The following is a 26,716-nucleotide window of genomic DNA, read 5'->3' as shown; positions in this document are numbered from 1 at the left end:
AAGCAAACCCACCAGAAACGGAGACCAACTCTAAATGTAATAAATTATTACAGATGCATTTCTGATACCCATTAATCACTGCACACTGCTATCAGAGATGGGGCTGTTGGCTTGCTGCTTTAATGAGACGCCGATTTACAGAAGGGAGCAAAGGAACGGAGTTGGAGCACTTTAAACGCCTCCTTGTCAGTCACAGACAGAAGTAAGTCCCAGGAGGACAGGCTCAGGCTCAACGTCCCGCAGCTGCCGGGAACATCCTTGCCTAACCACACCGTGCTTACAGTGACACCCAGCTTACTTTCCCCAGCACCAGTGTGGTGAGAAAGTAGCTCCCTGTGCCCAAACAAACTCTACCCACACCAGACCAAGCTACACCCAGCTTTTGAGGTTTTACCGGCTGCTGTGGTTTCTACAGAAGCCCCCTTGACACCCACCCCTACCCGTTTACGGAATATTCAAGGATGTCATCATAGTATGGATGGCACTTGGGATGAACACAGCTGACTCGCAGCTGGGAGGGAGAGCAAGCGCCGGGGCGGGCATTGCTGCAGGGACTACCTACTGTCCCGGGAGCCACCGCGAACACAAGGCCTGCGGGATGTGCTTTACGGAGAGAGCGGAGAACTCCCTTATCCCCAGGGAACGGACTGGATTGTCAGAGTGGGAAAGGAGGGGTTCTGCTTACCAGTTTTCATAAGGCTTGCGAAGGACTTTGCATTTCACTCCTCATCAGCCCTGCAAATGCCTGAAACTGACAGAATATGCAGGACATTACTGATTTGGCTAAGAAAACATGACTGTTTGTTGGTTTTTTTGGGTTTTTTTTTTGTTTTTGGTTTTTCTTTTTTGTTTGTTTGATTTTGTTTTTGGTTTGTTTTTGTTTTTTCAACCACTCAAAAGTCACTAGGGCCCAGGCCACTAGGTTAGCTTTGCCATATAACCTTCCTGACTTGCAAACCACCAGTAGGTTTCCCTTCTTGGCTCCTCCAAGCTTGCTCATCCCCCCTCTCCCCCCTTCCCCTGCTCTCTGACCCCTCTCCTTCTCTCCTGTCTCATGCTCTATTCTCTCTGTTTTGAGGCTAGGGCCCAGGTAGATAATAGGAAGTACAGGAGTATGCATCCAGTGCCTGCTCCCCCAGACGGTCCCTAACCCAACCCATGGCTCCGCTCCAGCAGAGCAGGTGAAGACAGCCTATTAGCATCCTACTGCTAAAGGAAGGTGACATGAGACTAGCAGAGAGGCCCTTTCCTGTGTATCTCTGTGACTCTGGCCAGCCACATGTGTCATCTTCTGGCCCATGGCCACCGAGGCTGACCAGACAAGAGGTGAGAGCTTCACCCCAGAGCACTGACTCAGAAGAAAATTTGGCCAGGACTGAAGAGATAAAAATGAAGAATTTGACCTATGGAGGAGGAAAAAAAAAAGGCAGCTGAGAGGTAGGGCCATTAATGAGAGTCACATTAAATGGTGTGCTGCCTCGGGGGACTGTGGCCCGGAGAAGGTTGACTGCTGGTCTGTCTGGTTGGGTCGCTGAGCCAGGTACAGAGCCAGATGCCACTGTACTGGCCCTCTGCAGATTCCTGCCCTTGCCTTTTTGCAAGACACCCATCATCTCACCGGCTCCCCAAATGTCTCCAGATGAGTTCTTGAGTCCTGGTTCTTTGCGAAGGCCCCTTCCTCCTCTTTGCTGTTTGGAAGGTGAAAAGCACCCCCTTATCCACCTGTTCCCCTCCACTCCTTGCTCCGTCTCGCAGCCCTCTTCTGGACCCGCCTAAGTTTACACCCCTGTTTTGATTCAGCTCACACAGATGGTGTGGTCCTGCTGTATATCCTGCGATGATCCTCAGGTCTGAGAAGGGCCCAGAAATGTGCATTTAGTCAGTGCTGAGATCTGCCTAAGGCCAGCAGCCTGGTGCCCTTGTATCTGTTCTTGGGGCAGCAACAGATCGACAGATTGCTCCTATGAGAGTCTGCAACTCTGGTTACCCCTGAACACTGATAAATAACAATCTTGGAAGATCCTTAAGAAGAAGAGGGTAGCTGGGTGATGGTGGAGCACGCCTTTAATCCCAGCACTGGGAGGCAGACGAGGATGGATCTTTGAGCCTGGTTTATAAAGCGAGTTCCAAGACAGCCAGAGCTACACAGAGAAACCCTGTCTCAAAAACCAAACCAAACCAAACCAAATAAGAGGTAGAGGCTGAGCTGAGTGTCCTTCCACCATGACCATTGGAAGGAGAACACCCAGGAGAATCTCTGGGGGGAGTGGGGTGAGTACTCAGGATAGGATCAAGGAAGAAGCGAGGCACTGTAAGGTCTAGCCATGAGAGAATACTGGGCTTACCCCACGGGGACCCTAGGAGGGAGAAGAGCCTGTTCACCAGGAGGGAGAGCTGCTGCCCACTTTGAGGAAGATCACCACAGGCATTCCCAAGAGAGGAGGCCCCACGGCCCTGCTGCAAACACCCATGTGAACAAGAGGTCCCAGGGACACCAAGGCGTGCATGGCACACTCACATTCGGGATTCTTGCCCTTCACTCCCTGTCTCATGGGAGCATCTTGGGCCAGGCTGGGTCCTTCCGTTATCCTCTAACTCTGTCTATAGCCTGGTCATCGAGCTTAAGCTGCTCAGTCTATCTCCTGGATGGCAGCGGTGACCTCGCAGGTGCCCTTCCTGTCACTAGCCCCTTGCGCTTGGTACTCCACTAGCAGCTAAGGGCTTGTTAGAAATAAGGCAGTGGGAGTCTCTCTCTTGTGCTTGAAGCCTTCTTTCTGTTCCTTGACATTTTAGTTCAGAGCCAGAGGTCACGGTCGTGCCAGGACCCCCCCACCCCCCAAGGCTCTGCTGTGGCACAATCTCCAACTGCCTCCCCACCCCCACTCCCTCCTTTGCTCATCTCCCTGCTAATCTCTATCACAGGGAGGTGGGGTGGGGTGGGGTGGGGTGATCCTGCTCAACTCAGGGCGACCGCATAGCTCGTCAGTCTCCTCCTCATCTAAGTCTGTAAACTTCTGTTCAGAGCCACCTCATGTCCAATGGTTCAGATGTCTCTTCCTTGCCAATCACATGTACAAGCAAAAACACTCGCCCTGACCCAAATACCCAACGCCGTCTTACCTCACAGTAATGTTTCTTTCTAAACAACATGTCATGTTATGTCTAAGCAACAGCTCACATATGGTGGGTACTATCCCCTTTCTGATCATAATCAGTGGCTGAGTGAGGGACGGGAGGAGGGACAGCTGAACACCACTTCCCCTGGATGGCAATGCTGCCCTGTCGATGAGTCACCAGTTCTCGAGTCTGGGACATCCTCTATCTTGTCAATTCTCTCTGAAGCTGGGTTTCTGTTGCTGCCTCCCCTATATCTACTCCAGGCTGCTTTGAAGCCCCCCAAAAGACCCGTCCTCTGCCCTTTAGTGGTGACCTTCTTACTGTGCCAGTGACAGGGCATCTCTAAGCCCTAGAGGCCAAGGGCCAGGAGCTGTAGTGAGCCTTAACTCAGAACATATCTATAACCGGATACCAAGTATGCATCTGTGGAATGAGCCAAGGAACCCCGGGAGCTGAGGGAAGGGGTTGGGGTGCTGGTAAATATTCAGGAGGCTCCTTGGAGAAGGCAGGCAGAATCAGAGAGCGAGAGTGATCCCATCTGTGCCTCTGTGCAGCCCCAGCCACAGGGCAGGACAAGGCAGGGCCGGCAGTGTGCACAAGAGTGTGCGCATGGTGTTATCACAGAGGAAATCGATGCCTGGCACCAGCCCAGTGTTTAAGGGAAATGAATAGATTTTGGCCGAGGACAAAGAGAGTTTGATTAATCAGAAATTGGATAATGGAGGCAACACTCTAATTATTTTTTCTTCCCAGCATTTATCAAGAAATATGTTTGCCATGCCTGTCAGAGGTACCAGAGTTGGGGGGGGCAGCTCCACTGCAGGGAATGCCTGGCCTGGGGACAGTGGCATCCATACTCACTGGCGAGGATGGACGGGAGGCTCCCGGAAGCCAGTCCACAGGGCAAGAGGGGCAGGGGGACAGGTCTGAGGCCCCACACAACTGTGGCAAGTAAGGCCAATAGGGATGTGCTACACAGAGTGGAGCTGGCGGAGGGGAAGATGCAGGGGCAGGTCCTCAGTCAGCGCCTCACCCTCCCGGCCCAGTACCTCCCTCTCATCTAGCTCTGCCCAGCCAACTCCAGCATGGGTACAGGGCAGAAGGGGACACGACCATCTCAGGACCTGCTGGATTATAAATCTGTCTTGCCAGCCTTCATCTAGGAGAACCTTCAGGGGATTCCCCCAGCAACTTGGAGGGTTTTCTCATTTCTACCCCCGGGGGGCCACTACATGGGTCAGGTGGAAACCCCGAGCCTCCGAGTCTGGGGAGTCTGGGGAGCACCTTGTCCTTCTCTGGCCACTCCACCCACTTCTCCCATGTTGTTCCTACTCCTGTAACACGCCCCGTCAAGGTCCACAGTGTGGTATTCTCTTCCCATGATCACCTGGTTCACACAAACAGGCAGGCTTCTTGGGGTTCCACGATGGAAGGAGACTTATGCCCCGGAGGAGCTTAACCTTGCTAAGTAGCCTCTCTCATTTGCTACTCTTCATTCATTCATCCATTCATCCATCCATTCATTCATTCACATAGTCTACATAGCAAGAAACGAGTCCTTCCCTGGGGGAGGGCAATGATGGGATCCGGGCCACACACTCTGAAGTGAGGAGATATGGGGATGAGGTAAAGCTGACAAACAACAGACTGTAGTAAGTGGGCTGGCCGGCTGCTGGCAAGGACTTTCCACCCTGCCGGTGAACTTCTCACAGTTATCACTAACCAACCATGGCTACTTCCCCGAGCAGGACACAGCCTTAGAATCCTCTTCACCACAGTGTTCTTTAGGCAGCCACTCTGAATCCAGGCGAGGAAACGACAACCTTCTGCACCCCTGGCTCAGCCCAGACCCTCTGACTTTAAAAAAATTTAAAAAAAAGAGGAGGTCTGGTGTGGTAGCTTAGTTGTAGAGTTCTTGACTAGTGTACGAGAAGGCTTGGTATGTGCAAGGCCTGGGTTCTACCCCTAGTACTGGGAGGTAGCATGGTGGTGGTGGTGGTGGTGTGTGTGTGTCATGTGTGTGTGTGTGTGTGTGTGTGTGTGTGTGTGTGTGATGTGTCACAGACTTCTCTTGCTCCCAGCAGCCCCGTTGCCCTGACCTGATAGACTATCTCTGGATCTGGGGCCTGGAAAGGCCACTAAGCCTCTGACTACATCACTTTCTTTCCATCAGAATCTCCCTTCATCCCCTTACAACGGCTTCCCAGGGATGCATCTCCTGTGCACTACTTCCACATCAATTCCACTTCCCGTCTGATCAAGGTCCCACACACAGCCACCTCACCAAGGGGCCAGGTGTCAGTCTGAGGTGTCTGACTCAGGATCAGAAGCCAGCCAACTGACCTGCAGATTCCTGCCCTTGCCTTTTCGCATAGCACCTATCATCTCACCAGCTCCCCAAATGTCTCCAGATGAGTTCTTGAGTCCTGGTTCTTTGCGAAGGCCTCTACCTCCTCTTTGCTACTTGGAAGGTGAAAAGCAGCCCCTTAACCACCTGTTCCCCTCCACTCCTTGCTCCGTCTCGCAGCCCTCTTCTGGACCCACCTAAGTTTAAACCCCTGTTCTGATTCAGCTCACACAGATGTCCGGCGTGTGACCCACGGCCAGGTCTGACAGGGACCCAGGTCTGACTCTTAGGAGCAGAGGGCTAAGCTGGGGCCACCATCCTCCACACCAGTTAGCACTCGCCAACCCTCTGCGTCCAAGTGGGGTGGTTAGCAGTGCATCTGCTCTCTAGGGGTCGTTCCTCACAGACAGACTCGCTGGGCCACTTTCTCATAGGTGAGCACAAAAACAGTCCACGGTGCACACATCTTTCATCTGGACCCAAGAAATAACAAACAACCGAGACAAGTAAAGGAAACAAGTAGGTCAGGCTGTGGTGACTGCCAAGGGGAGACAGAGAAGAAGCAGGAGGGGCCCAGCCGCACGCCTGGGATGTGAATAAGGTTATAGCGAGCCTCCAGTAAGCATGGGTCACGGATGTGGAAATCCTCCCTGTGTGTGGCCCTGTGTAAGAACAACAACAACTGTGAGGCCCAGTCTGCCCCGTGGAGAAACCTGGCCTGCAGTGCCAGAACAGCCCTGCAGTTAGCGGAGAACAATTCTTTTCAGGCAGAATCCAAGGCAGCAGAGAGAGGGTGGTGAGGAGGCTAGCTCTCAGGCTTCCTCAACTGAGTGACCAACCTGGCAGCAGTACCCTCAGCTCCCCGGCAGGGGTGGAGCCCTAGTGTTAGCAAGCAAGCAACCTCCCGGTGCACTAACTTCTGTCATCCCTTGAGAGAGAAAGAAACTGAGGCCCAAAGGGGTTAAAGGGATAAAGACAGGGCCCACACACTGCCCACCAGCCATGGATCTGGAGCAGAAGGGTCAGGCGGAAAACGCCCAGGGCTTGCTGCAGCCCACCGCTCTGGTTGGAGCAAGAGGCCGTAGCCCTGAGAGCTGGCGGGAGCAGGTGCACGGATCCAGGCAGGTAGCCTCTAGCATGCTTCCTGTGACCAACTGGGGAGATGAAGCCAGTCTGAGGAGGACGCTGCTGAGAACCCCAGGTTCCTTAATGCCCTTCCCGACCATGGTTTGTCCAATTTGGTGGCTTCCAGGGTCTACTGAGGCACCAGGGAAAGCACCCCTCCCAACCAAAGTCAGGTCTCGGCCTCTTCAACTAAAACTGATGCTAAGAACCAGGTCCCTCCTCTGTAACGCTGATTGTGAGGGGGAAGGATCCTATCCTGGCCGCTAGAAGGCACCTGGCTGTGAAATCCAGGGCAGATTTGGTGTGTCCTCCTTGGGGATGTCTATGTCTGGGTTCTAGAAAAATGCAGACATCAGTCTACACCCCTCCAACCCAACCCAGCAAAGGACCATGACACCCATGGCCCACAGGGGTACCTTCTCCGAGGGATCAGGATTCAAGCCAGGCCCACTCAGGATTCTCATCTTGGCAGTTCTCCATCCTAGAAGCAGGGGTCTCCCTCTCAAAGGCTTGCTTTGACCACAGCCTAGTGGCAAGAGCATGGCCTCAAGAGCCCTAAGGGCAGTATGCGCTTCTGGTTGGATTCTGCTAGAAGGAATTTTGGGTTTGACACTGAAAGTCCCCTCCCCGCACTGTGGCTTTTGACAGTCTAGCTTCCTAGCACTTCTTGATGGAATCTCTAGGGACACCTCTTAAAAGAGAGATATACCTTAATTTAGAAGCGAATAACTCAAAACTCTGTGATGTAGCAGGCTTCTGTAGGAAAAAAAAAAAAAGAGTCAAACCCAGGGAGGGACCAGCTGTATGGAGCCTCCAGTCACACTTGCCCAGTGTCTTGACTGAGGCTGGGCTCCAAGACATATTTCCTGCTACCTGTTGTCCGAGTGGCTACTGGCCACTGGGGACCAAGAGAGACAGGGAGGAGAAATGGTAGCTCACGGGAACAATTCTCAACGTGTGGCTTTGGGATCCCTAGCCAGGAGATCAAAGACAGGCTCACAGGGTAACTCTGACTCTGACTGACCCCACTCGGCTTATCTGGCCACCTAGGAGAATGGAGAAGAGAGGGAGGGAGGTAAGCATATCACAGTCTTACCTGTTAGGCCTCTCTCTCTCCACCCGCTACGGTCTTAGCACTGTCCCCATATGTCCCCATAAGTAGGCTGGCTTTACGGGCATAAGAACAGGTGGTTACACAGGGCAGGCCCTCTGTCAGGCCTAAAGCCACACTGTGGCCATTTTGAAATGCTTAATTTCTTACCAAGGCCACAATGAACTGTGTAGCCAGAGCATCCTGCGATGCTCCAACCCCAGTGCTTACTACAGAGACCCCTCCCCGTCCAGAATGCCTTCTCCAGCTTCCTAAAAGGCCAGTCACAATGGTCTTCTCACCTCGTGCATCTGCCAGCTCTCCAACTTGAGCTTCATCCTCTGGGGACCTGTCTTCCTTGGAACCTCAGTGACCTCACTGGCTCCACAGCTTCCTGAACACTCAGGTGCCCAGGACTCTAGGCTGTCACCCCTGACTTTGCTCTGACCACAATAGGGTCAGACTCTCAGATCCAGTTCCCCCCTGAGTCCCTTCCTCTAGAAGGGATCTTCACAAGCCACCTCCCTTACAGGGCCAGCTGTATCCTTCTAGTGGCTCAGCTAAAACCCCAAAGCTGCCATCTGAGTCACAGCCCCTCATCACCACTTCTACGGCCCCCCTCCCCTTACAGGGTTAGCAGCCCCTCGATTGAAATACTGCCCAGAGCCCAAGCGCTTCAGGGTATCCTCCTCGCCCAGCCTGCTTTTATTTTACTTACAGGATCATTGAGTTCTTGGTAATGGGGATGAAGCCAAGGGCTCACCCATGTTTGATGGTTCTCTCCCACTGTGGGCTAAAGACCCAGGACAGCAGAACACTTCTAAAAGTGCCAATGGGTTCTGCTTTCTCCTCTGTTCTGTGCCCAGGTCGGCTCACTCACCAGACTCTGAGTCTTACCTGACGCAGTCTTAAGACCCTACCCATATGCCTACATTGGGCTCTCGCCCTTCCTCCTCATGTATATGTGTTTATGTATATGTATATGTGGTGTGTGTGTGTGTGTGTGTGTGTGTGTGTAGGCCAGAGAACAGCCTTGTCTGCTGCCTGCCTTAGTTTCTCTCGCTTGGCCTGGTTAGACTATGCTGGAGGGTCAGTAAGTCCCAGGGACCTGCCCAGTTCTACCCCCCAGCCCCAACACTGGGGTTACACGTATGCACCACACCACCCGGCTTATTTACGTGTGTCCCAGGGATGGAATTCAGAGCCTCACGCTTGACTGGCAAGCACTTTTCTGACTTAAACTCTTTTCCCCAGCCTCTCGCTCCCCACCTCCACTTCTGATTTTTGAGACAAGGTCTTGCTCAGGCAGGCATCAAACTTGCCACCACGCTGCCTCTTCTCTTGAGCTCTCCCTCCAGTGTAGACACATTAAAGTGGACGGCTGATGTGGGGACCAGGGACAACATCCTCAGTTCTTTACAGATGAGGACAAGAAGACTCAGTGAAGAGGGGTCTGGACCATAGGCAACAGGACCAGGGCCTATCCCCATGGCTTCTGATGCCTATAGTTCTTGCTTAATGGCTCTAGGGCACAAGAGCCTGCGTACTCCTTGGCCCTCATCAGGTTACATAGAGTGCAGTGTAGCCTCGGCCTGCCTGGAGCTAACTTTGAGTGTCTGCCCTGGACACTTTTATTTCATGTTCCTTTAAGTCAAGACCGGGACTCACGGGCTGCCCCAGGCTTGCATGGCCTCAGGTTTCCTTCCTGGGGGCTTTGGGAGAGCAATGGGCTATCTGCTTCCTGCAGGGTTTCCATGAGTAAGGCGTAGTCAGCAGCTAGCCCACTTCTGCAGCCATCCAGTGTTTTTTAGTCTTGTGAGGTTTTTTTGTGGGATGGCAAAAGCATACTCAGTCCTTGCCTCCAGGAGAGGAAGCGTGTGAGTGCACACACACATGGACGCGCGCGTGCACACACATACACACACACACACACTCGTGCACACGCATGAGCACTCAGACTAGCTAGACTGAGGATACACTCCCCCAAGAAGACTCCTTCTCAGCAGTTTCTCTGCAGGGGCATCTTGGTAGCGGTGTCTGTATTTAGTCATCCAGATACTGCTGGATCCCCCCATAGGATCCGCAGGATCTCTTGAGGTATAGATGAGATACTTTTTTTTTTTTAATCCAAAGGTACCAAAAGGTCTAGGAGGTTGGGGACAAGAGAATTAAGAATCTATTCTCTAGGCTTCAAACCCTGAGTTCCATGGCAGGTCCCTGGACTGGGCCAGGCAAGAAGCACAGACCATGTATTTTATAAGGGCAGGTGGGCTGTGTTCTTGCTGGGGCACCCTGAGCCTCAGCCAATATCCTGTGTGTATGTGTGTGGAGGAGGGGTGTGTGTGTGTGTGTGTGTGTGTGTGTGCGTGCATGTGTGTGTGCACATGTCTATCTTTGATGGTGGGCACACTACCAGGATGAGTAAGAACCAGGCCTTCTGAGAGAAACCAAAACCATCTCTGGGAAGAAGGGAGTAGCTAGAGCTAGGGCAGAAGGTGACATCGGCCTTCTATGGGGGAAGAACTATGTCTATTCACAGCCTGTCTCATAAAAAGGAAAGCATCTGTTAGAGGAACACACAGGAAGAGTTTTACAGCAAATGCAAGCATCTCTTCATGTCTAGAGAAGGCAAATGGAAGAGGCGCTGTTTTATCCAAGCACGGGACAACCCTCTGTAGCCTCCTGGGTCCCCTCAATGGCCTTTCCTACCAGAGTCATTTTTTTTTCCAAAACTTCCCAACTCCAGACTCACCAGCTAAAAAAACTGTCTCCTTCAAAGCAGGTGACTTCATCTCGGCTGGGCAGGGGGCTGGGTGGGTTGGTTACCCAGGGCCCTTGGCTCTGCCAGGAACAAGGTGCCTTGCAAGGGCAGTCCCAGGTGGCCAGGAGCCCTCTCTGGTCTCTGAAGTTCTTTCTCTAACACAACTACGCTCCAGGGGTCACAGAACCTTCCCTTTTATAGACACGGAGGCTGTGGTCTCCACCGAGACAGCCCCACAAACATGGTCAGACAGCCATGGTGTGCCTCTGTCCATTTCCCTTCCTGTGCTTTTTCTGGCCTTTCACCCACCCCTCCCTCATCCATGTCCTGACTCCTCCCTCCCTCAATATCCCTCCCCTGCTCCTTCCCAACCCAGCCAGCTGCCCAAGTTCCTGGGCCTCTCCATTCATTCTCTTCCCTCTGCCCACATTGCCCATTCTGACCCTGCCCGTGTCCTTCAAGCTCCAGTTCAAACGTTACATTGCCCATAGGCAGGTCTGACCTGAGCCCGGGGTATCTCTCTCCCAGGCCCCTCCCAAGCCCCCCTGCACTGCACCGAAGGAAGGCCTGGTTATCAGAGCACAGCCCTATTTCCCCCTGAGGAAGGTGAATCAGTCCTGGGAGGGCTGGCCCAGTCCACTCCCACCCTTCCACCTTAGCACAAGCCCTAGGGGAGCCAGTACTCAGTAAATGTTTGCTTAATTGAATCTGGCCAAGCAGCTTCCTCTAGACAGGGGCCAGGTTAGCAGACCTAGATGATGATTCTCAGCGCTAAGAAACCACTTGGGCAGAAAAGAGTGTCAAGGCTCAGGGTCCTGCCCCAATCTCCTCCACAGACAAGGCGACATCGTTACCAGGCTGGTCCCTCCACCCTGAGACTCACACTCCAGGGAACCCTGGTCTCACTTGGCATTGCTTTCCCATCCTCCTCTCTGTAACAGGATCCCCAATTCTCGGCCTAGGCAGATTCCTGCCATCCTCCATCCAGATAGGCTCAGCACCTCCCTAAAGGCAGAGCCCCCATAGATTCACCGCAGGATCCGGAGCAGAGGCCCTCACACCCCTCCCCAAACACCCCACCGCCTTTTAAGGGAAAAAATATTGAGCCAGGAACACATTACAATCGCAGCAGGTCGATACTCATCTCTGGCTCCAAATGCCTCCAAGGAACCTGCTCCGTTGCAAGAGCGATGACCGAGAACAGCGAGCTGTTGTACCGGGCCTCAGGGCCCTCTCTTCCCGTTTTTATTTTTTTATTTTTTTACCCAAGGCCAAGCTCCTGACACCTGCGGCTGCCTGTACCCCTGGACCCCCGGAGAGAGACCCCCCGCCTGGCGTCGCTCCTGCAGATCGCCCGCCTGCACTCCGCACCCGCTCAGGGCGTGCAGTGGTCCCACATCATCCTCTGCACCCCCTGCCCAATTTCGTCAGGTGGCAGCCACCCCTTCCAAGGGTTACTGGGCCGCCGCTCCTCCCTCCCAAGGCACCTGTCTGGGCCATAGCCACCCCCTGCCCACCTAGCAGACAACCCCACCCCTAGCGGGCTCTCCCACCCGGAGGGGCATCCCTGCCTCTGCACCCCTAGCCCTATAGATCTCGGGTCCCCAGCACAAAGGCCCCAGGCCCCGACCCGGGTGGGGGTGGGGTGCGCCCCAGCCGCGCCCCCAGCCCCGGGTTCAGCTGTGCGCGCCGGGGCCGCTGGTGCGCTCACTCACTCACCTCCCGGGCGCGGCTTCGTGCGTCGGTCGAGCTGCACCCGGCGGGGCGGGGCCGCGAGCGTAGGGCTGTGGCGCCCTGGTTCTGCACGAAGCGGGTGCCGGCGGCCGCGCGAGGACGTGACCGGTCCGCGGGTGGCACACACGCTCCGCCGCCCTGGCTCCCTCCTCCGCCCTCCCGCGCCGCCTGCAAGCGGGTCCACCCGCCCCGCACCGCGCCGCCGCCGGCAGGGGGCGGAGTCGCGAGCGCAGTCCGTTGCCAGGCCAACCGCGGGCGGGGTCTGCCGCTTGTCTGCCCCGCACCACGCGCTGCCGCCCGACCACTAGCTCCGGCTCGTTTTCCATTGGGCGATAACTGCCGACGGACGTGCGAGTAGTCCAATAACGACAGACAGGGGAGGGGCGCGGCTGTGCGCGCGCCGCCTTACCGCACGCGCTGCTGGCTCCAGCTACTGTGGCACTGCACTGCGCCGAGCCTTCCCGAAGCTACTTCTAGCATCTTGGGAAACCCACCTTCAGAGCAGTGTAGCCCCGGTTCCTTGCACGCTGGCTTTCCTGCCCTACCTCAAATGGGGTTCGAACTCAGCCCTGGCAACCTATTCTCCCACAATGTCTTTTTGCAAGGTGCTGTCGTCCAGGCTTCCTTGGATAATGTCAATAATCCTTTAGGGCGCGAGAAAACCCTGATGGGTTAAGCTGGAGAGATTTCGCAGCATATGGTTCGCCCTCTCTTCTGCTCTCCTTTTTTAGCATGTAGGGGCACTTCTGGGAGTCGACCCCCGCAACAGAGAGAAGCCGAAGGGTCCCAGATCAATGAAGCCCCTGACCTCTTTGGAAACTCCCCAGGAGACATCAGATCTTTGACAAACGAACCTAGCTGTGAGATTCTACTCTCATCAGGAGGAGTCCGTCTGTGGGTCTTGGCTGGTAGTACCTTACTCCTGTACAAGAAAGACTCAGGCCAGGTGCCACCACAATAGTGCCTCTCTGCCTTCTCCATCCTTGTAACTTTAAGCATATGTGCCTTAGAGCCCAGGATGAGATGGGGAGCCATGACGATAATGTTGGTGCTTGCCAGCTAGACGCTCCAGAGGCAGGACAACATCACACCACTTTCCGTGGGATTGTCTCAATTGTGCAGTGGCTGACTGTTGTACTGCATACCCCAGGTAGACAGCCCACCTGTGAAAGGGCTGCCTAAACTTTTAGGGATGGGACCAGGTACTGGTTATGGGTACTACTGAAGCCAGTCAAGACACCTGTCTTGCTACAGTGACCAATAAGGACCGAAGGACTTTTGCTAATGGCTAAAGAGCATTTCTACCAACTCATCCGGCTGTGCAGCCAGTCTGTCACTGGAACCTGGCTGAGAGTCAGTCTCCTAATCTGTCAAAAACTGTACTATCGACTCTTCAGAGGGTTAATGTATGTAGGAAATACACCTTAGCAAGTGATTTAGGCTGGGCAGAGGCAGTTTCTGCAGCAGGTTCAGGGGGCAGAGTTCATCCTTCTGCTGAGGGTAAAACCAATGTAGGAATTACATTTGACAGTTGAATTTGCAATGGAACTTACAATATTCCTGGCGAGGGAGCAGAGGCTAGTCCCTAGACAGTCTACCTGGGCTGGTTGGGGTCTGCTGGACCTGACACTGGCAACTACCACAAAGTGAGAGGCTTTTGTCTCATGTGGTCTTTTACTGGTGGCCTCCACACTTTGCATACTTATAGCATATAGCTCTCACCTTTTTAGAAGGGTGAGGTGGGAGTGGGTGAGTGGGGGTGGGGGAGGGGGTGGGAGTGTTCTTGGAGGGGGGACCCCTACCAGGGGACAACAATTGAAATGTAAATAAATAAAATACTAGTACTAGTACTACTACTACTACTAATAATAATAATAATTATAAAAAAAGAAGACACTGGAAGCTGTAAAGTGGAGGGAGAGCATGTAGAAAGCATGATCATTCGTTCTTGTAGCTATGTCGTTATGGCAATCCAGTGGGGCTTCAGGAGCATATAGAAAGGAGAACAATGAACAGTGGGCTAGCTTTTTGAAGAAAAATGCTTGGGCTGAGCAAGGATATCAGAGAGAGGTGAGTTCCAGGGTGGGCATGAAGGGACGTGAGGTTCAGCGAGAACCTTTAGAAAGGCTAACTTGTGCACACTGGCGCCTATCAAACCTGCAAGACTACTAGCTAATGGCCTTTTAGTAAGATTGAGGAGGTTGGCTTAAGAGCCAGCAGAGAAGTTTAAGATTAGTTTTCTACATCCGAGAAGGCAGTTGAGAGAGGCATGGGCTCACAGACTGTGTGAGCTATGTTGTTGAGAATAGTCAGATAATGAAAACCTCGAATAGAGAAAAGAGGAACAAGCTCCAAAGTCAGTCTACAAGGTCTAGTGCTGGCTAGAGCCTGCTGCAACAACAACAACAACAAAAATAAATAAATAAAGTAAATAAAATCTCAGGGACATTTACTCCCTATTGACTTGAACCTAGCTGGTCCTCTGCTAGCCTTCCTGCTTCTCCACTGTGGGCAGGGGGCATCCTGCTCCTCTCTGGAGCTTCAGCTATCCAGGACCTGTCCTTTAGGGATGGCATCTGTCCTGGCTGGCTCCTTTCTGTGCTCTGCCTATCCCTATCTCCCAACACTCACTGATTCTCAGGCTGTGGCAACAGGGTGGGTTTCTGCATTTTGTTTTCCTTGGGGTCCGTGTATTTCCCCCCCAACATGTCAGACTGCACCTGGGTTAGTTATAAATATCCAGGCCTGCCTCTTGTCTTCTTAGCTGAAAAGCAACAATGTAAATGAGCAGAAAAGACACTGCCAGGCACAAACTTTAGTTTTAAATTTCCCCCTCTGTCTCAGAATGAGTCTTGGTTTTGCTGCTTAGAGACAGATGCTTTGCTGGCAATCCTTTGGTGTTGGGCCTTGCTCTCTGGGCCTCAGTCTCTTACCAAGGAAGGGGGCTAGATAGAAGCAAGGAGATCACCTCTAAAATTATAACTTTTCCGGCCTCACTTCACTTTGTCCTTCCCTTAGCCCGAGTATGTCTCATCTCAAGACAGTAGTCTCAGGGAGCAGGGACATCAGCCCCTGGGGTTTCCTGGGAAGCTTAGCCCCAGGGGCAGAGTTAGGGCAGAATCAAGTGCCAGTCAAGGGGATGCATAGCTTCTACTGGCGTTTAACACTGAGGCCATTTCGGTACTGAGGAAAGCAGGCTCAGAGATTCAGTAATAGGTTCAAAGTTACCCAGCCAGGGAAAAAGATATACTTAGATGTCAAATCGAAGCTTTGGGAGTCTGGGTGGGAAATAAAGGAAGCAAGCAAGCAAGCAAGCAAGCAAGCAAACTAACCAACCAAACCCAGTTCACTTGAAGCAGTAGGGGAAGCAGCTTCCCGGAGCTGCCCTTGAGCAAGAATAGGTAGAATCACCCCAGGGAGAAGCTGGAGAGCAGCAGAGGAACCATTGGTCATCTGGAAACAGGAGGAGCAGTGACTGCTCCTGGGATCCTTGCCCTGCCCTTCCACCCCATCGCCACAGTCACCTGCCATCTGACATCCTCAGGGACCTGGGAGGGAAAGCCGGGGTGATGCCCTCAAAGAGGAAATTCTCCGGTGCTAATTGGCACTGAGAGACCTTTAGGCTAATTAACCTGTTCATTTGCCTCTCTAGAGTAAATTAGAGGGTTTAGCTTAGGAGGCCAAAAGAGAGATGTCTGCTGGTGGCCGTCTCCTCAGGGGCAATGGGAGGCTTTGTAGTGGGCACAGTGGGCTGCTGGAGAGGCCTGGCAGAGGGACTGGCTGCCAGGCAGCAAGCAGTCACAGGTGGCCCTTGGGCGGCAGGGAAGAGAGCTCCCCTTTGTTCCTTTTCATTGCTGTGAATTGGGAAGGGTGCTCTGATAGCCTGGGACTTTCTGGGAGCCATTTGGGTCCCGTTCTGGGTTCTCCAAAAGGAGAGGGGTAGGTCCTGTTTATTGGGGTGTCCCCTATCACTGTGCTTCTAGCACCTGTACCCTGTGGTTTGGTTATAACCCCACCACCACCACCACCACAGGTTCATGTGACTGAACTCTTGGTCTCAAGATAGTGACACTGTCTTAGGGAGGTTGTGGAACCTTTAGGAGGCAGAGCCTGGCTGGAGGAAGTGCATCAGCTGGGGTATACCTTAAAGTTTATAGCCTGCTGCCCCCCCCCATTACTGTCCAGTGTGTGCATTCTCTTCTTCAGAAACTGAGCTGATAAAAGATCCCAGCTTTAGCTTCCATTGCTATGGAGCCACCCATTGACGTACCTCCCCTGCCGGGGTGGACTGCTCCTCCAGAGCACATAGCTCCTGTTAGGGGCGTAGTCACAGCAGTGAAAGCCACAGAGTCCTGTAAAAGAAGCCAGTACAGTCCTGCTTCCTGCACGGCCAAAGGTATTTCAAAAAGAAACCCTGGCCAGAGTCTTGGATTCCTGTCATTTCCAGATGGGGATGCAGATCTTTTGCGGGCAGGAGATACTGTTTCTGTCTCAGACTCCAGCAACTTTTGGCATAGTTTGGATGTAAAAGGAGGCCCAATGCTTCCCCACTGCTCTGGAGGAAATTTAGTTAATTTCCCTTTATCTATGACAGAATACGTGAGTAAAAAAAAAAAAAAATCAATGTAAAGGAATGTTTTTGTTTGTTTGTTTGTTTGTTTTTTGTTTTTGTTTTTGTTTTACTGCTGTGAACAGACACAGTGACCAAGGCAAGTCTTATAAAGGACAACGTTTAATTGGGGCTGGCTCAAAGGTTGGTTACAGGTTCAAAGGTTGAGTCTGGTATCATCAAGGCAGGAACATGGCAGCATCCAGGCAGGCATGGTACAGGAGGAGCAGAGAGTTCTACATCTTCATCTGAAGGCTGCTAGCAGAAGACTGACTCCCAGGCAACTGGGGTGAGGGTCTCTAAGCCCATGCCCACAGTGACACACCTACTCCAACAAGGCCCCACCCACTCCAGCAAGGCCACACCATCTAATAATGCCACTCCCTGGGCCGAGCATATAGAAGCCATCACAAGAAAGGATGATTTATTTTGACTCATGGTCTCCTGGGCTTCAGTCCATGTTCACGTGGCTTCTTGGTCACAGTAGCACCATGGTAGCATCTGTGGTGGAGCAGAGATGCTCACCTTTTGGCAGGTTGGGTAGACAGAGAAGGGGGAAAGGGGAAGAGAGAGAAAAAAGGAGAGGGAGGGAGAAGAAGAAGGAGGGAGGGGGAAGAAGTGGTGGTTGGGAATAAGACAGTTTTCAAAGGCACGGCCCTAGCGGCCTGCTCAATTGAAGCACTTGGTGGGGATAGAGTCTTTAAAAACAGGTAAACCTTTAGGGATAGTTTATGTCCGATCCACAACAGTAGGGAAGACTGAGGGTCTCTGTATGCCTGGATCTGCACCAGTGAGTTGCAGCTTCTCATGGCCACTATACCCATCTACCGTCGATGCCCGCCCCCCACCCCCACCCCGGGCCAGAGCACAGGTAGCAAAGATTTCTGTCCTTCTCAGGGATCGTTTTCTCAGGTCTAGCTCTAGACTCACTGCATCTGTGATCTCCCACCCATTCCCCGATTCTGTCCCCTCTCCTAGACAGGGCAGGGGGAAAAAGAGCCTCAATGCCTCCTTCCTGCCGTGCAGGGGCCCAGGGTATCGTCCAGAGTGGCCTGATCCCCTCGCTGGTACGGAAGCTGCAGAAGGAGGAGGACCATATTCAGGAGATCATCTTGGACACTCTGGCGCTGTGCCTTCAGGAGGACGCCACCGAGGCCCTAGAGAGCCAAGCCGTGCCCTGTTTAAAGGAGAAGCTCCTTAGCCAAAACTCTGAAATCCGCAGCAAAGCCGCCCGGGCGCTCATTGCCATCAGGTGAGGTCCGCTCTGTGTTGGCTCGAGGAGCCACCTCCTGAGTTTCTGCTGAGGATCGGAGAAGGCCACCGAACTTACTCCTGGCCTATCGGTAGATCAGCCAGCGGGGCTTCGCCTAGCCATGCCTGTCACAGGACATGCACCCAGGCAGACCTTCTCTAACTTCCTTGTGCCCTGGGGGAAAGAGGTCACTAGGTCAGAAGAATATCCCTTTCCAGTAAGCATGACCCATGGCATCTGGCCTGAGATTGTCCTATATCCCAGGAACTCTCTCTCACTCCCATCCCGGACAAACCTAGCTAACTGGTCACCTCTCTGTGAGGAAGACAAGCAGATGAACTCCATCGATAATAATGACTGCTGGTGGTAACTAAGTATGCCAACACTCCAGGCATCACCAGTAAAGTCAACCGTTTGCCAGTTGCTAAGGAAGGGGACACCTGCCTTTAGAGGTGGGAAAACGAAAGCATGAAACCTAGTCACTTGCTTGACTTCATGTAGGATCGCAGTCTAAACCCTGGTCTGAAGACTGAGGGAGCACAGAACATCCCAACAATTAGTCCTGTGTCCCAGGGGAACACTTTGCCCTTGTCCACATCCCCTCAGAGCAAGGGGGAGGGAAGGCCTTGCTATCCTCTAAGTCCTAGCTTTCCTTCTATCGGGTATTTCTGGTGGGCCTGACCCAGGGCTTGGGATGCTAGTTCCGAATGCTTATTATTCTGCACATTCCCAGACCCACCCGTATCTATTAGGTCTTTGCCTGGAGATCCCCATCCAGTGAATCTCTGGGCAGAGTATAGCTTCTGCCCAGCTCCTCTGGTCTCTCCCATCAACCCGTGTCCTTCACCACCCCTTACCATTTTGTGCCCCCCACAATGGGGGACGCAGACCAAGGGCTAGATCACATGCTCCCAAAACCTCTCGTCCTGAGGCAGCTAAACTCATCTCTTTCTTCTGTGTCTGGACTAGTACTGGCCTTGAGTCATTGAGTAGATAAGCTCAGGGCAGCCCTGCAGGTAGACCTAGGACTTCATGTCCTTGATAAATGGCCTCAGGGTAGAGACCAATCTAGAAAGCCAATAGCATCACAGTATCCCAGAGAAGTGGCTGCCAGAACTGTTTCCTAAACAGCGTTCCCATAAAATACCTATGTGTTTGAGGTGTTAAAAAGTTCTGCAAAATGAGAGTCCTGTGGGCAGTGAAGCAAGCAAGCTTCAGCCCAGCTGAAGTCTGTTGGTTGGGCTGTTTGTGCACTGTGATATTACCATGGGAGGAGAGTCTCCTGGCCAGAAAACCCTCTCTTTTTGGGGAGGGGATAATGCTGGTCCCCTCATGGTTGAGAAATTCTTGGGCAGTTCATCACTCTCATTTACAGGACTTTCTACAATGCTGGAATGGAGAGGTTAGGCCCTCACCTGCTGTGGCTCAGCATAAAGCTGCACCCTGCTGTGTGGAGCAGCTCTGTTCTTCCCTAGTGAGGAGTCCAAACTCGGGTGGAGTCGAACAGCCTTGCTGTGGGTCACACCCTTGAGGGTCTTTCTCTTCCATAACGTTGAAGCCAAGATGAACGTGTCTTCATTTACAAGCAAGGCTTAGAATGAAGCTCACTTCCCTCTGGGCCTCTTTATCTCTTTCCCCAGCAAGATATTCCCCATGCTGGTGTTCTTCAGTGCCTTGGTCATGGCTAGTCCCAACACGGCTAGTCCAGGACTACCAATAAGAGTCCCGACACAGGTCCTATCTCTACGTGTGTCCTGGGACATTCCTAGGCCTTATCTCCATTTGTCCTCTCTCTATCCCAGCATCCCGTTGGATGGCAAGAATCAGGTGTGGAAGAATAAAGTCATTCCCATCCTGGTGACTCTGTTGTCAGACACGGATGAGGAGGTGAAGGCCAATGCCGCCGGGGCTCTGATGCACGCCACAGTGACCACTGAAGGTAAGGCCAGGGTGCCCTGTGGGTTCCCGAGGCTGGGTTGGTGCAGGCAGGAGGGACGAGTGAGTTCCCCTAGCTTGTCTGCAGCCACAGTGAGCTTTCCAGATGTATCTTCCTCATGTCAAGGGTCAAGTAGTGACCTCTCAGGCCTCAAGGCTCCATCCAAATCCACTTTTGACTTATCATCAAAGTCCTTTTGAGGTTTGGTCCAAATTCCAGTCCTCACTCATTTTCCGGGACACAGTGGACTGCCAGAGACTTCTCACAAGCTGCTCACATTAGGACCTCTGCCTCTCAACATCAAGCCCTTTCTTTGGCCTAAAGATGTCACCTCAGGCTCAGGTCTCGTATAAACCATGATCAATTAGTTTGGTGTCTATGATTCTGTTATTCCTGGGTCTAAGTTGTGTATGTATGCACTATGCGGTGCTGGGAAAAGAACTTAAGTCCTTTGTGAGAGCAACACCTTACTCTTAACCTCTGATCCATCTCTCCATTCTTACTTCTATGTGTTTCTTGATCAGAACTATTTATATCAAGTTGTGGGAAAGGCACATAAAGAATATAGACGTGCCGGGTGTGGTGGCGTACTCCAGAGGCAGAGGCAGGTGGATTTCTGAGTTTGAGGCCAGCCTGGTCTACAGAGTGAGTTCCAGGACATCCAGGAGCCTGCCAGGGCTATACAGAGAAACCCTGTCTTGAAAAACTAAAATATATATATCATCCCCTCAACCTCCAAGGCCAGGATTCCTAGTCAGGCAGAGGCTGAGCCACCCAACCAATGGCTGAGGGGAGAGACTTAGCATAGTCTCCACACCTGACAGACGAGGTGGGGACATTCTCCCATCTTCCCCCTCTCAAAATCTGAAAGCCATCTGACATTCCTGAATGGTCTACCCTCTGTGCTTTCTGTTTCCTCTCCATTTCCTGACGACTCTATGGGTCTCAGCTTTGTAATCAGTACGTTTCAGAGTTTCCCAAAGATAGAGAGGCTCCCCCCCCCCCCCCCCGCCCTGGACCCTAGTAGTAGAATTTGAGTCACGTAGGAGGAGAACTTGTAGTTTTCTCAGAGTCTGGAGTTTCTTTCCATCATTTATCCTCACCGAGGGAATTCCGACCGTGTGTGTCGAGCAGGGTACCCCATGTGTCTCCACATTGTAGGTTACCTCTGCCCAAGCTTATGAGGGAGGACTTGGAAGGCCAGGGACCCATCGGACCTCAGCCAATGGCTAGAGACACAGAGACCAGGGCCTATGGCTCTGTCATCCATTCCCAGATGGGTGTCTGAGTCTCTATCCTGTATCAGACCCTGAGCTGGATGATGGAGGATAGAGGTCTTGGCTCTACAGTTGTCAGGAGAGGCAGAATTGTGATGGATGTGTTAGCGTTTGGGGCACAGGGCAAGTGCCCAGCCTCCTCTGAGGGCAGCTTGAAGGCTCTACTATTACCTGCGCCTTTGTGCCTACCATATGTGCTTTGTACCGGTGCAGAGCAATTGCCCAATACATACCCGACACATAAACATGTGGTTGTTTTGTTTTTTGTTTTTCCCTTTTAAAAATACTGTGCATGTTGTCTTATAAGACTGATTGCAGGATAGGGGACTGAATAAGCAGAGGAAGAAAGAGATGCTCCATGGAAGAGTGTAGCAAAAAATGAGGGGGGGGGGAGTGGAGAAGAGGGTGGGTATAGGTGGCATTGCTCCTAAGACATCCCCAGCAGCAGAACAGTGGGAGACAGCCCCTTTAGTGTGGATGTGTGGGGAACCCAGTGTCTGTGGCCCACAGGAAAATATGCAGCTCTGGATGCCAATGCTATCGAACCACTCCTGGAGTTGCTTTCCACCAACCCCAAGACCAAGCTGTGTCTGAATGCCACAAAAGCCCTCACCATGCTGGCCGAAGCCCCCGAGGGCCGTAAGTTATTGCTGTCCCATGTTCCCATCTTCCGTTACCTCCTTGCGCATAAAAACGAGGCCATACAGCGAGCAGCAGAAGTAGCCATCAAAGTGATTGAGTGGAAGCCATGACTTCCGTTTTAGCCAGCCCCCATGGGCTATGTCTAGGCCTGAATAAATGAGTGGAATCTCCTCACACTTGGTTTCCCGTGCCGCCTCATGTTCCTGGAGCAATGTCACAGCCTCCTCCTGCCAAAGAAGAAACACAGACCCAGAAGGACCTGGTTCTGAAAAGTACACGTCTACCCCCACAATGGGAAGTGGGAGGAGATAGATAACCCCACACAAAGTGCTTATAGAAAGGAAGACTGAACCTTCCAGGGAGAAGGATGGGAGTTAGATTTGGGATTGGAGGGACTGGTGGGGGTTGGACCAGGCACCGGGCCAAACTGAGGGCCATTTTGCTGAGCACTTTCATGCATGGTTTTCCTTATAGGAAGATCGAGTGCAGAGATCGGCTGGGGAAGTGGTCAGGTCGATCGGTTAATTTATGCTCATCTAGTTATGCCTGAACAGGCAAGTTATGGATGCCCTGGTTTATCAATGAGCTAGCATGTCCAGCTTCTGTCAGGGGAGCTACAGGAATAGAGTGGGACCTCAAAGCAGAACCCATGGTCTGGGACTAAGCTGGGCTCCTGGTCTTGTCCCCCGGAGCCAGTTGAAGCTCTGACCTCAGTAGTGGGAACTCATTTTGTGAGGACATCTCAGAGTAAATATTTATCAAAACTATGACCCAAGTAAGCTTCTCCTCACTGTCCTTTCAAGGAGCTTCGGGGACCCTCATGGTTGTCAGGAAAAACCCAGAGAAGTGTGTGTGTGTGACCTGGAATTTAAAAGATCAACTTAAGTCAGCCCTCTCATACCAGAGGGGACTGGCTGCTGGACCCAAGCGGCATTTCAGTTACAATCATCCTATTTGGAAAACCAGGCTGCATAAAAGGAAACGCTTCTCCTTCGGGAAAGCGGGGCCTCCAGGATCCCCATTACCTTGTGTTCCGATCCTTCTTCCACCCACTGCAAGCTGACTCTGCTCCTACCATGGGGTCCAGTCAAGGTCAGCAATCTCCTCCCTTCTGTATGGGGTTGATCTTTACTCTGGAACCCTCTCTGTAACACGACCCCATGTGCTGGTTTGAATGCTGATCACTTTCTCCACATCATCCACCCTGCGTGGCCGTGGGCCCCCTCTCTCCCAATCCTTTTCAAGCCGGGTATGATTTCTGTTTCCTCTGCCCCAAAACACTGTCTCTAATTCCAGTCTGTTATAAGTGCCAGTCCCTTATGTCCAACAGAAAACTCTACCCCTGAATGTCTCTAGGCAACAGTGAACAGCCGTCCTTCAGAAAATGCTTCAGAAAACAAGAGGAGGGAAGAACATTTTCAGCCCCTTCTGTAACAATGCCTGCGACTCTTGTCCCTACATCACAAAGAGACCACAAGAAAACTGTGGACCCATATGTCTCCTGAACAGAGACATGAAGCCATAGCAAACAATTAGCAAAGCGAATACAGCTACACAGTAAAAGTATTACAATATCAGGCAGGACCCAGGAAGGGATATGAGAAAGAAGTCAATGTATAAAAAAAAAATCAGAAAAATTATTCCACAAAATCCAATACCCTTTTATCGTTAAAAGCAAACAGACAACAAGCAAGCAAGCAAACAAAACAAACAGAATAACAACAAACTCTTAACAGTCTAGAAATAGAGGAAGGCTTTCTCTCTCTACACAATAAAGGATACATATAAAAATGCAAGGGCTGGAGTCATAATGACTACTTATTCCTTGAAATAAGGAATGAGACAAGGACTTTTGCTTTTGTTACTTTAGTTTAGCCTCATACTGGAGGTTGTAGCCAGGGCTTGTAGGCAGGAAAAGAAATAAGGCACATAAAGATTTTTTTAAATGAGCAAATAATTTCTATTCATCAATCATACCATCAATATAAGAAAACATTTAAAAACTATTAGAACTACCAAGTTCAGCATTGTGGTGGCGCACGTATACAGTTGATTGTATTTCTGTGCACTGGCAGCGGACCATAGGAAGATGGAGCTAAGGCATTTTTACTTACAGTAGCATCAAAGGATAAAATAAGAAAGATACATATGTGCAGGCCAGTGCTTTTTTTTTTTGACACAAGCTGGAGTCATCGGTGAAGAGGGAGCCTCAAGTGAAAGAATGCCTTCACTGGAGTGACCTATGGGAAGGCCTGTAGGACATTTTTATTATTGATTGATTGATTGATTGATTGATTTGGGAAGATCCAACTTACTGGGAGCAATTTCACCGGAGGCTGGTGGTTCAGGATGACATAAGAAAGCAGGCTAAGTAAACCATGAGGAGCAAGCAGCACTCTTCTATGGCCTCTTATTCAGTTCCTGCCCATAGGTTCCTGCTCTGCCTTCATGTAGATTCTTCCCTGGAGGGGGATTACAAGCTGTAAGCAGAAACCATCCCTTCCCTCACTAAGTTGGTTTGGTCATGGTGTTTTTAGCACAGCAGTAGAAACCCTAAGACCTAACCTAACAAGAGAAACACAAGACCTATGCCCTGAAAACCAAGTGTAGTTAAAAGGCGTTCAACACACAAACAAATAGAAAGAGAGCCCATGCTTGTATGTAGGTCAGCAACTTGATGCTGTCTGGCAGTAACACACTCATGCAGCTCATGCTATGTGTTGGGAACAGAGACCGTGTTTACCCACGCCTGTTCTTTCTCCACTGCAGACTATTCTACAACGGATGTCATTTTTTCACTACTACTCTCATGCTAGGCAGTCCACCCTGGACCTTCTTTGATATATATATATATATATTTTTAAATGGATTGTCAACAAGGTCTAGAACCACCTAGGAGGAATTCTCCCAACACACCTATGCAGGATCTAGATTAGCTTAGCCTCTGCGCATGCCCGTGAAGAGGGTCATTTTGGTTAATTCAGTTGGACGGAGCCGCCTTAAAAGTATGTTTGGTACAATTCCTTGAGCTTGACTCCTGGGCTGAATAAAACGTAGAAATCTAGCTAAGCGTGGACATTCCTCACTCCCCTTTTTGATTGTGAGTACAATGTGACCAGCTACCACAAGTTACTTTCATGGTAGTTTCCAGGCTAGGATGGATGGTGGCTTCGAATTAGAAGCCAAAATGAACTCTTCCCTGAAGTTGCTTCTATTAGGTATTTTTCTCTCAGCAATAGGGAAGGTAACTAAGCCCCCCTCCCTCCAAAGTTCTTCTCTTTGCCTTTATCCAAGACTCCTAGAGGATGTTCCCACCACCCTTTCATCTTCCAGGCAGCATCCGGGAGATAGGATCTTGTCACTTCCCCGATCTAACTCCAGAGGACTTAGGATTCCCAAGCACACAAAGCTTCCTGGTTGGTTTTCACCCATTGTCCTTGTTTGGACACCTTCAAACACGCCTTTCACTCCTGCCTCAAGCCTTATACAGTTCCTTCTCTTACTACAAACTGACTCCTCCTTCCAGGACTCTAAATCAGGGTGGGACACCCTGCTGGGTGTTCCTCTAGTGTGCAGGATTCCTGGTGTGTAAACTGCTGGACTCTGCCTGCCTTGGGATAACTTGGTTCCTTTGCTGGAGCCTCATTGTTTCTCCCTGTGATGTGCAGTTAGGCAGACCCTCTGCTAAGTGGTTCTACACCTTCAAAGTGGCAATGTACTTATGATGGGCTTGAAACCAGCGTATGAAATGAAAGCCACGGCCACTCTTCTCTTCCCTCTCCATAGGCTATAAGCTTTTCCCTCGCCCACCAGCAGTTCTTATAAACTCTGTTCATAGCTATTTCTTTGGGGGGACACCAAAACAGCAGTGGTTACACAGTAAAACCCCCAAACCGTCAGATGAAGAATTAAGGAAAGGAGAAGGGGTCTGGCTCTTTGAGTGTGCTTTGAGAGTGTGATTTTCATGATGCTGGGAACTATTTTTTTAAGTACTGTGGCATTTATTTTGGTCTAAGGAAGAGGAGAAGGAGGAGGAGGAGGAGGAGGAGGAGGAGGAGGAGGAGGAGGAGGAGGAGGAGGAGGAGGAGGAGGAGGAGGAGATAGTGTTAGGTAGTCTCTGTAGAGACAGCCCATGAAGGTCTATACCTGATGACTGGCTTAATACCAGACAGGGAAGAGCTCACAGTTGCTTTTTCTACCTGCCCTCCAGAAATCAGTGCAGGAGATGCTAGTCAGTAGTGAATAGTGGGGATGACCACTTCAACTGTAGCCCCAGGCCAATCTCTGGCCCACACAGGAGCTGGAATTTCCACCCAGGTGGCAGCTGTTGCCCCTATTCTGAGGTCATTTGTCTTCGGCACTGGGCCCAGCACCAGCACCTGCGAGTCAGGGCCCCCACCTGGGGTAGAGCTGGGCTCACAGCAGACATCTTTGACAGCAGGACAACCTTCCAAGGATGAGACAACAGAGCAGTAGAGGGTGAGGTATAGGAAAATAAAACCCCCAATAGTCTGGTAAACACAAGCAAAAAAGAACCAAACACATCAGGGATTTTAGAAAGCCAAAATTAAATTTAAAGCGAAAGTCGTTGCTTATGAAGTAGAGCCATTTGGAGAAGATGACTCATTCCGGGGCGAGGAACAGATGTTCTCATTTGCATAGTCTCCTTAATCGTGAATGGACTTTGCTCTGTCCCCCGTGCACTCACAGTCCGCAGCTGGTGGTGCTTGCAGGGCACCAAGGGAGTGTCTTCATTAGTGTAGTCCTTGGCCCCACATTGTTGGGGGCCCTTGGGAAAAAACAAAAAACAAAACACTTCATCCCCA

The 26,716-nt window shown here is 51.6% G+C and overlaps 2 protein-coding genes across 9 annotated transcripts in view; one reads left to right on the top strand and one right to left on the bottom strand.

The window, feature by feature from the left end:
* Nucleotides 1-12,365, bottom strand: part of Gnaz (guanine nucleotide binding protein, alpha z subunit) — a 49,731-nt gene extending 37,366 nt beyond the window's left edge. The window contains exons 1-2 of one of the 4 annotated variants that reach the window (NM_010311.4): nucleotides 12,160-12,365; nucleotides 686-751 (exon numbers count right to left, since the gene is read on the bottom strand). The gene's annotated coding sequence lies outside the window, so the exon portion shown is untranslated. Of the gene's footprint in view, nucleotides 1-685; nucleotides 752-7,298; nucleotides 7,318-10,431; nucleotides 12,120-12,159 lie in introns of those variants that run through there. The other 3 variants (XM_006513235.4, XM_006513236.1, NM_001358848.1) reach the window with 3 other exon arrangements.
* Nucleotides 1-22,065, top strand: part of Rsph14 (radial spoke head homolog 14 (Chlamydomonas)) — a 75,166-nt gene extending 53,101 nt beyond the window's left edge. For 4 of the 5 annotated variants that reach the window (NM_027730.1, NM_001163533.1, NM_001163535.1 and 1 more), the window contains exons 5-7: nucleotides 17,810-18,035; nucleotides 19,838-19,974; nucleotides 21,759-22,065. In NM_027730.1, coding sequence (NP_082006.1) covers nucleotides 17,810-18,035; nucleotides 19,838-19,974; nucleotides 21,759-22,000 — 605 coding nt within the window. In that variant the 3' untranslated portion in view covers nucleotides 22,001-22,065. Of the gene's footprint in view, nucleotides 1-17,809; nucleotides 18,036-19,837; nucleotides 19,975-20,058; nucleotides 20,339-21,758 lie in introns of those variants that run through there. The other variant, XM_006514117.4, reaches the window with a different exon arrangement.
* The last annotated feature ends 4,651 nt before the right edge of the window (nucleotides 22,066-26,716 follow it).

Source organism: Mus musculus, chromosome 10 (assembly GCF_000001635.26).
Source record: "Mus musculus strain C57BL/6J chromosome 10, GRCm38.p6 C57BL/6J".
In the NCBI taxonomy this organism is placed as follows: domain Eukaryota; kingdom Metazoa; phylum Chordata; class Mammalia; order Rodentia; family Muridae; genus Mus; species Mus musculus.
Note: the sequence above shows the minus strand (reverse complement) of the source record. Positions and strands in the feature narration are given on the sequence as shown.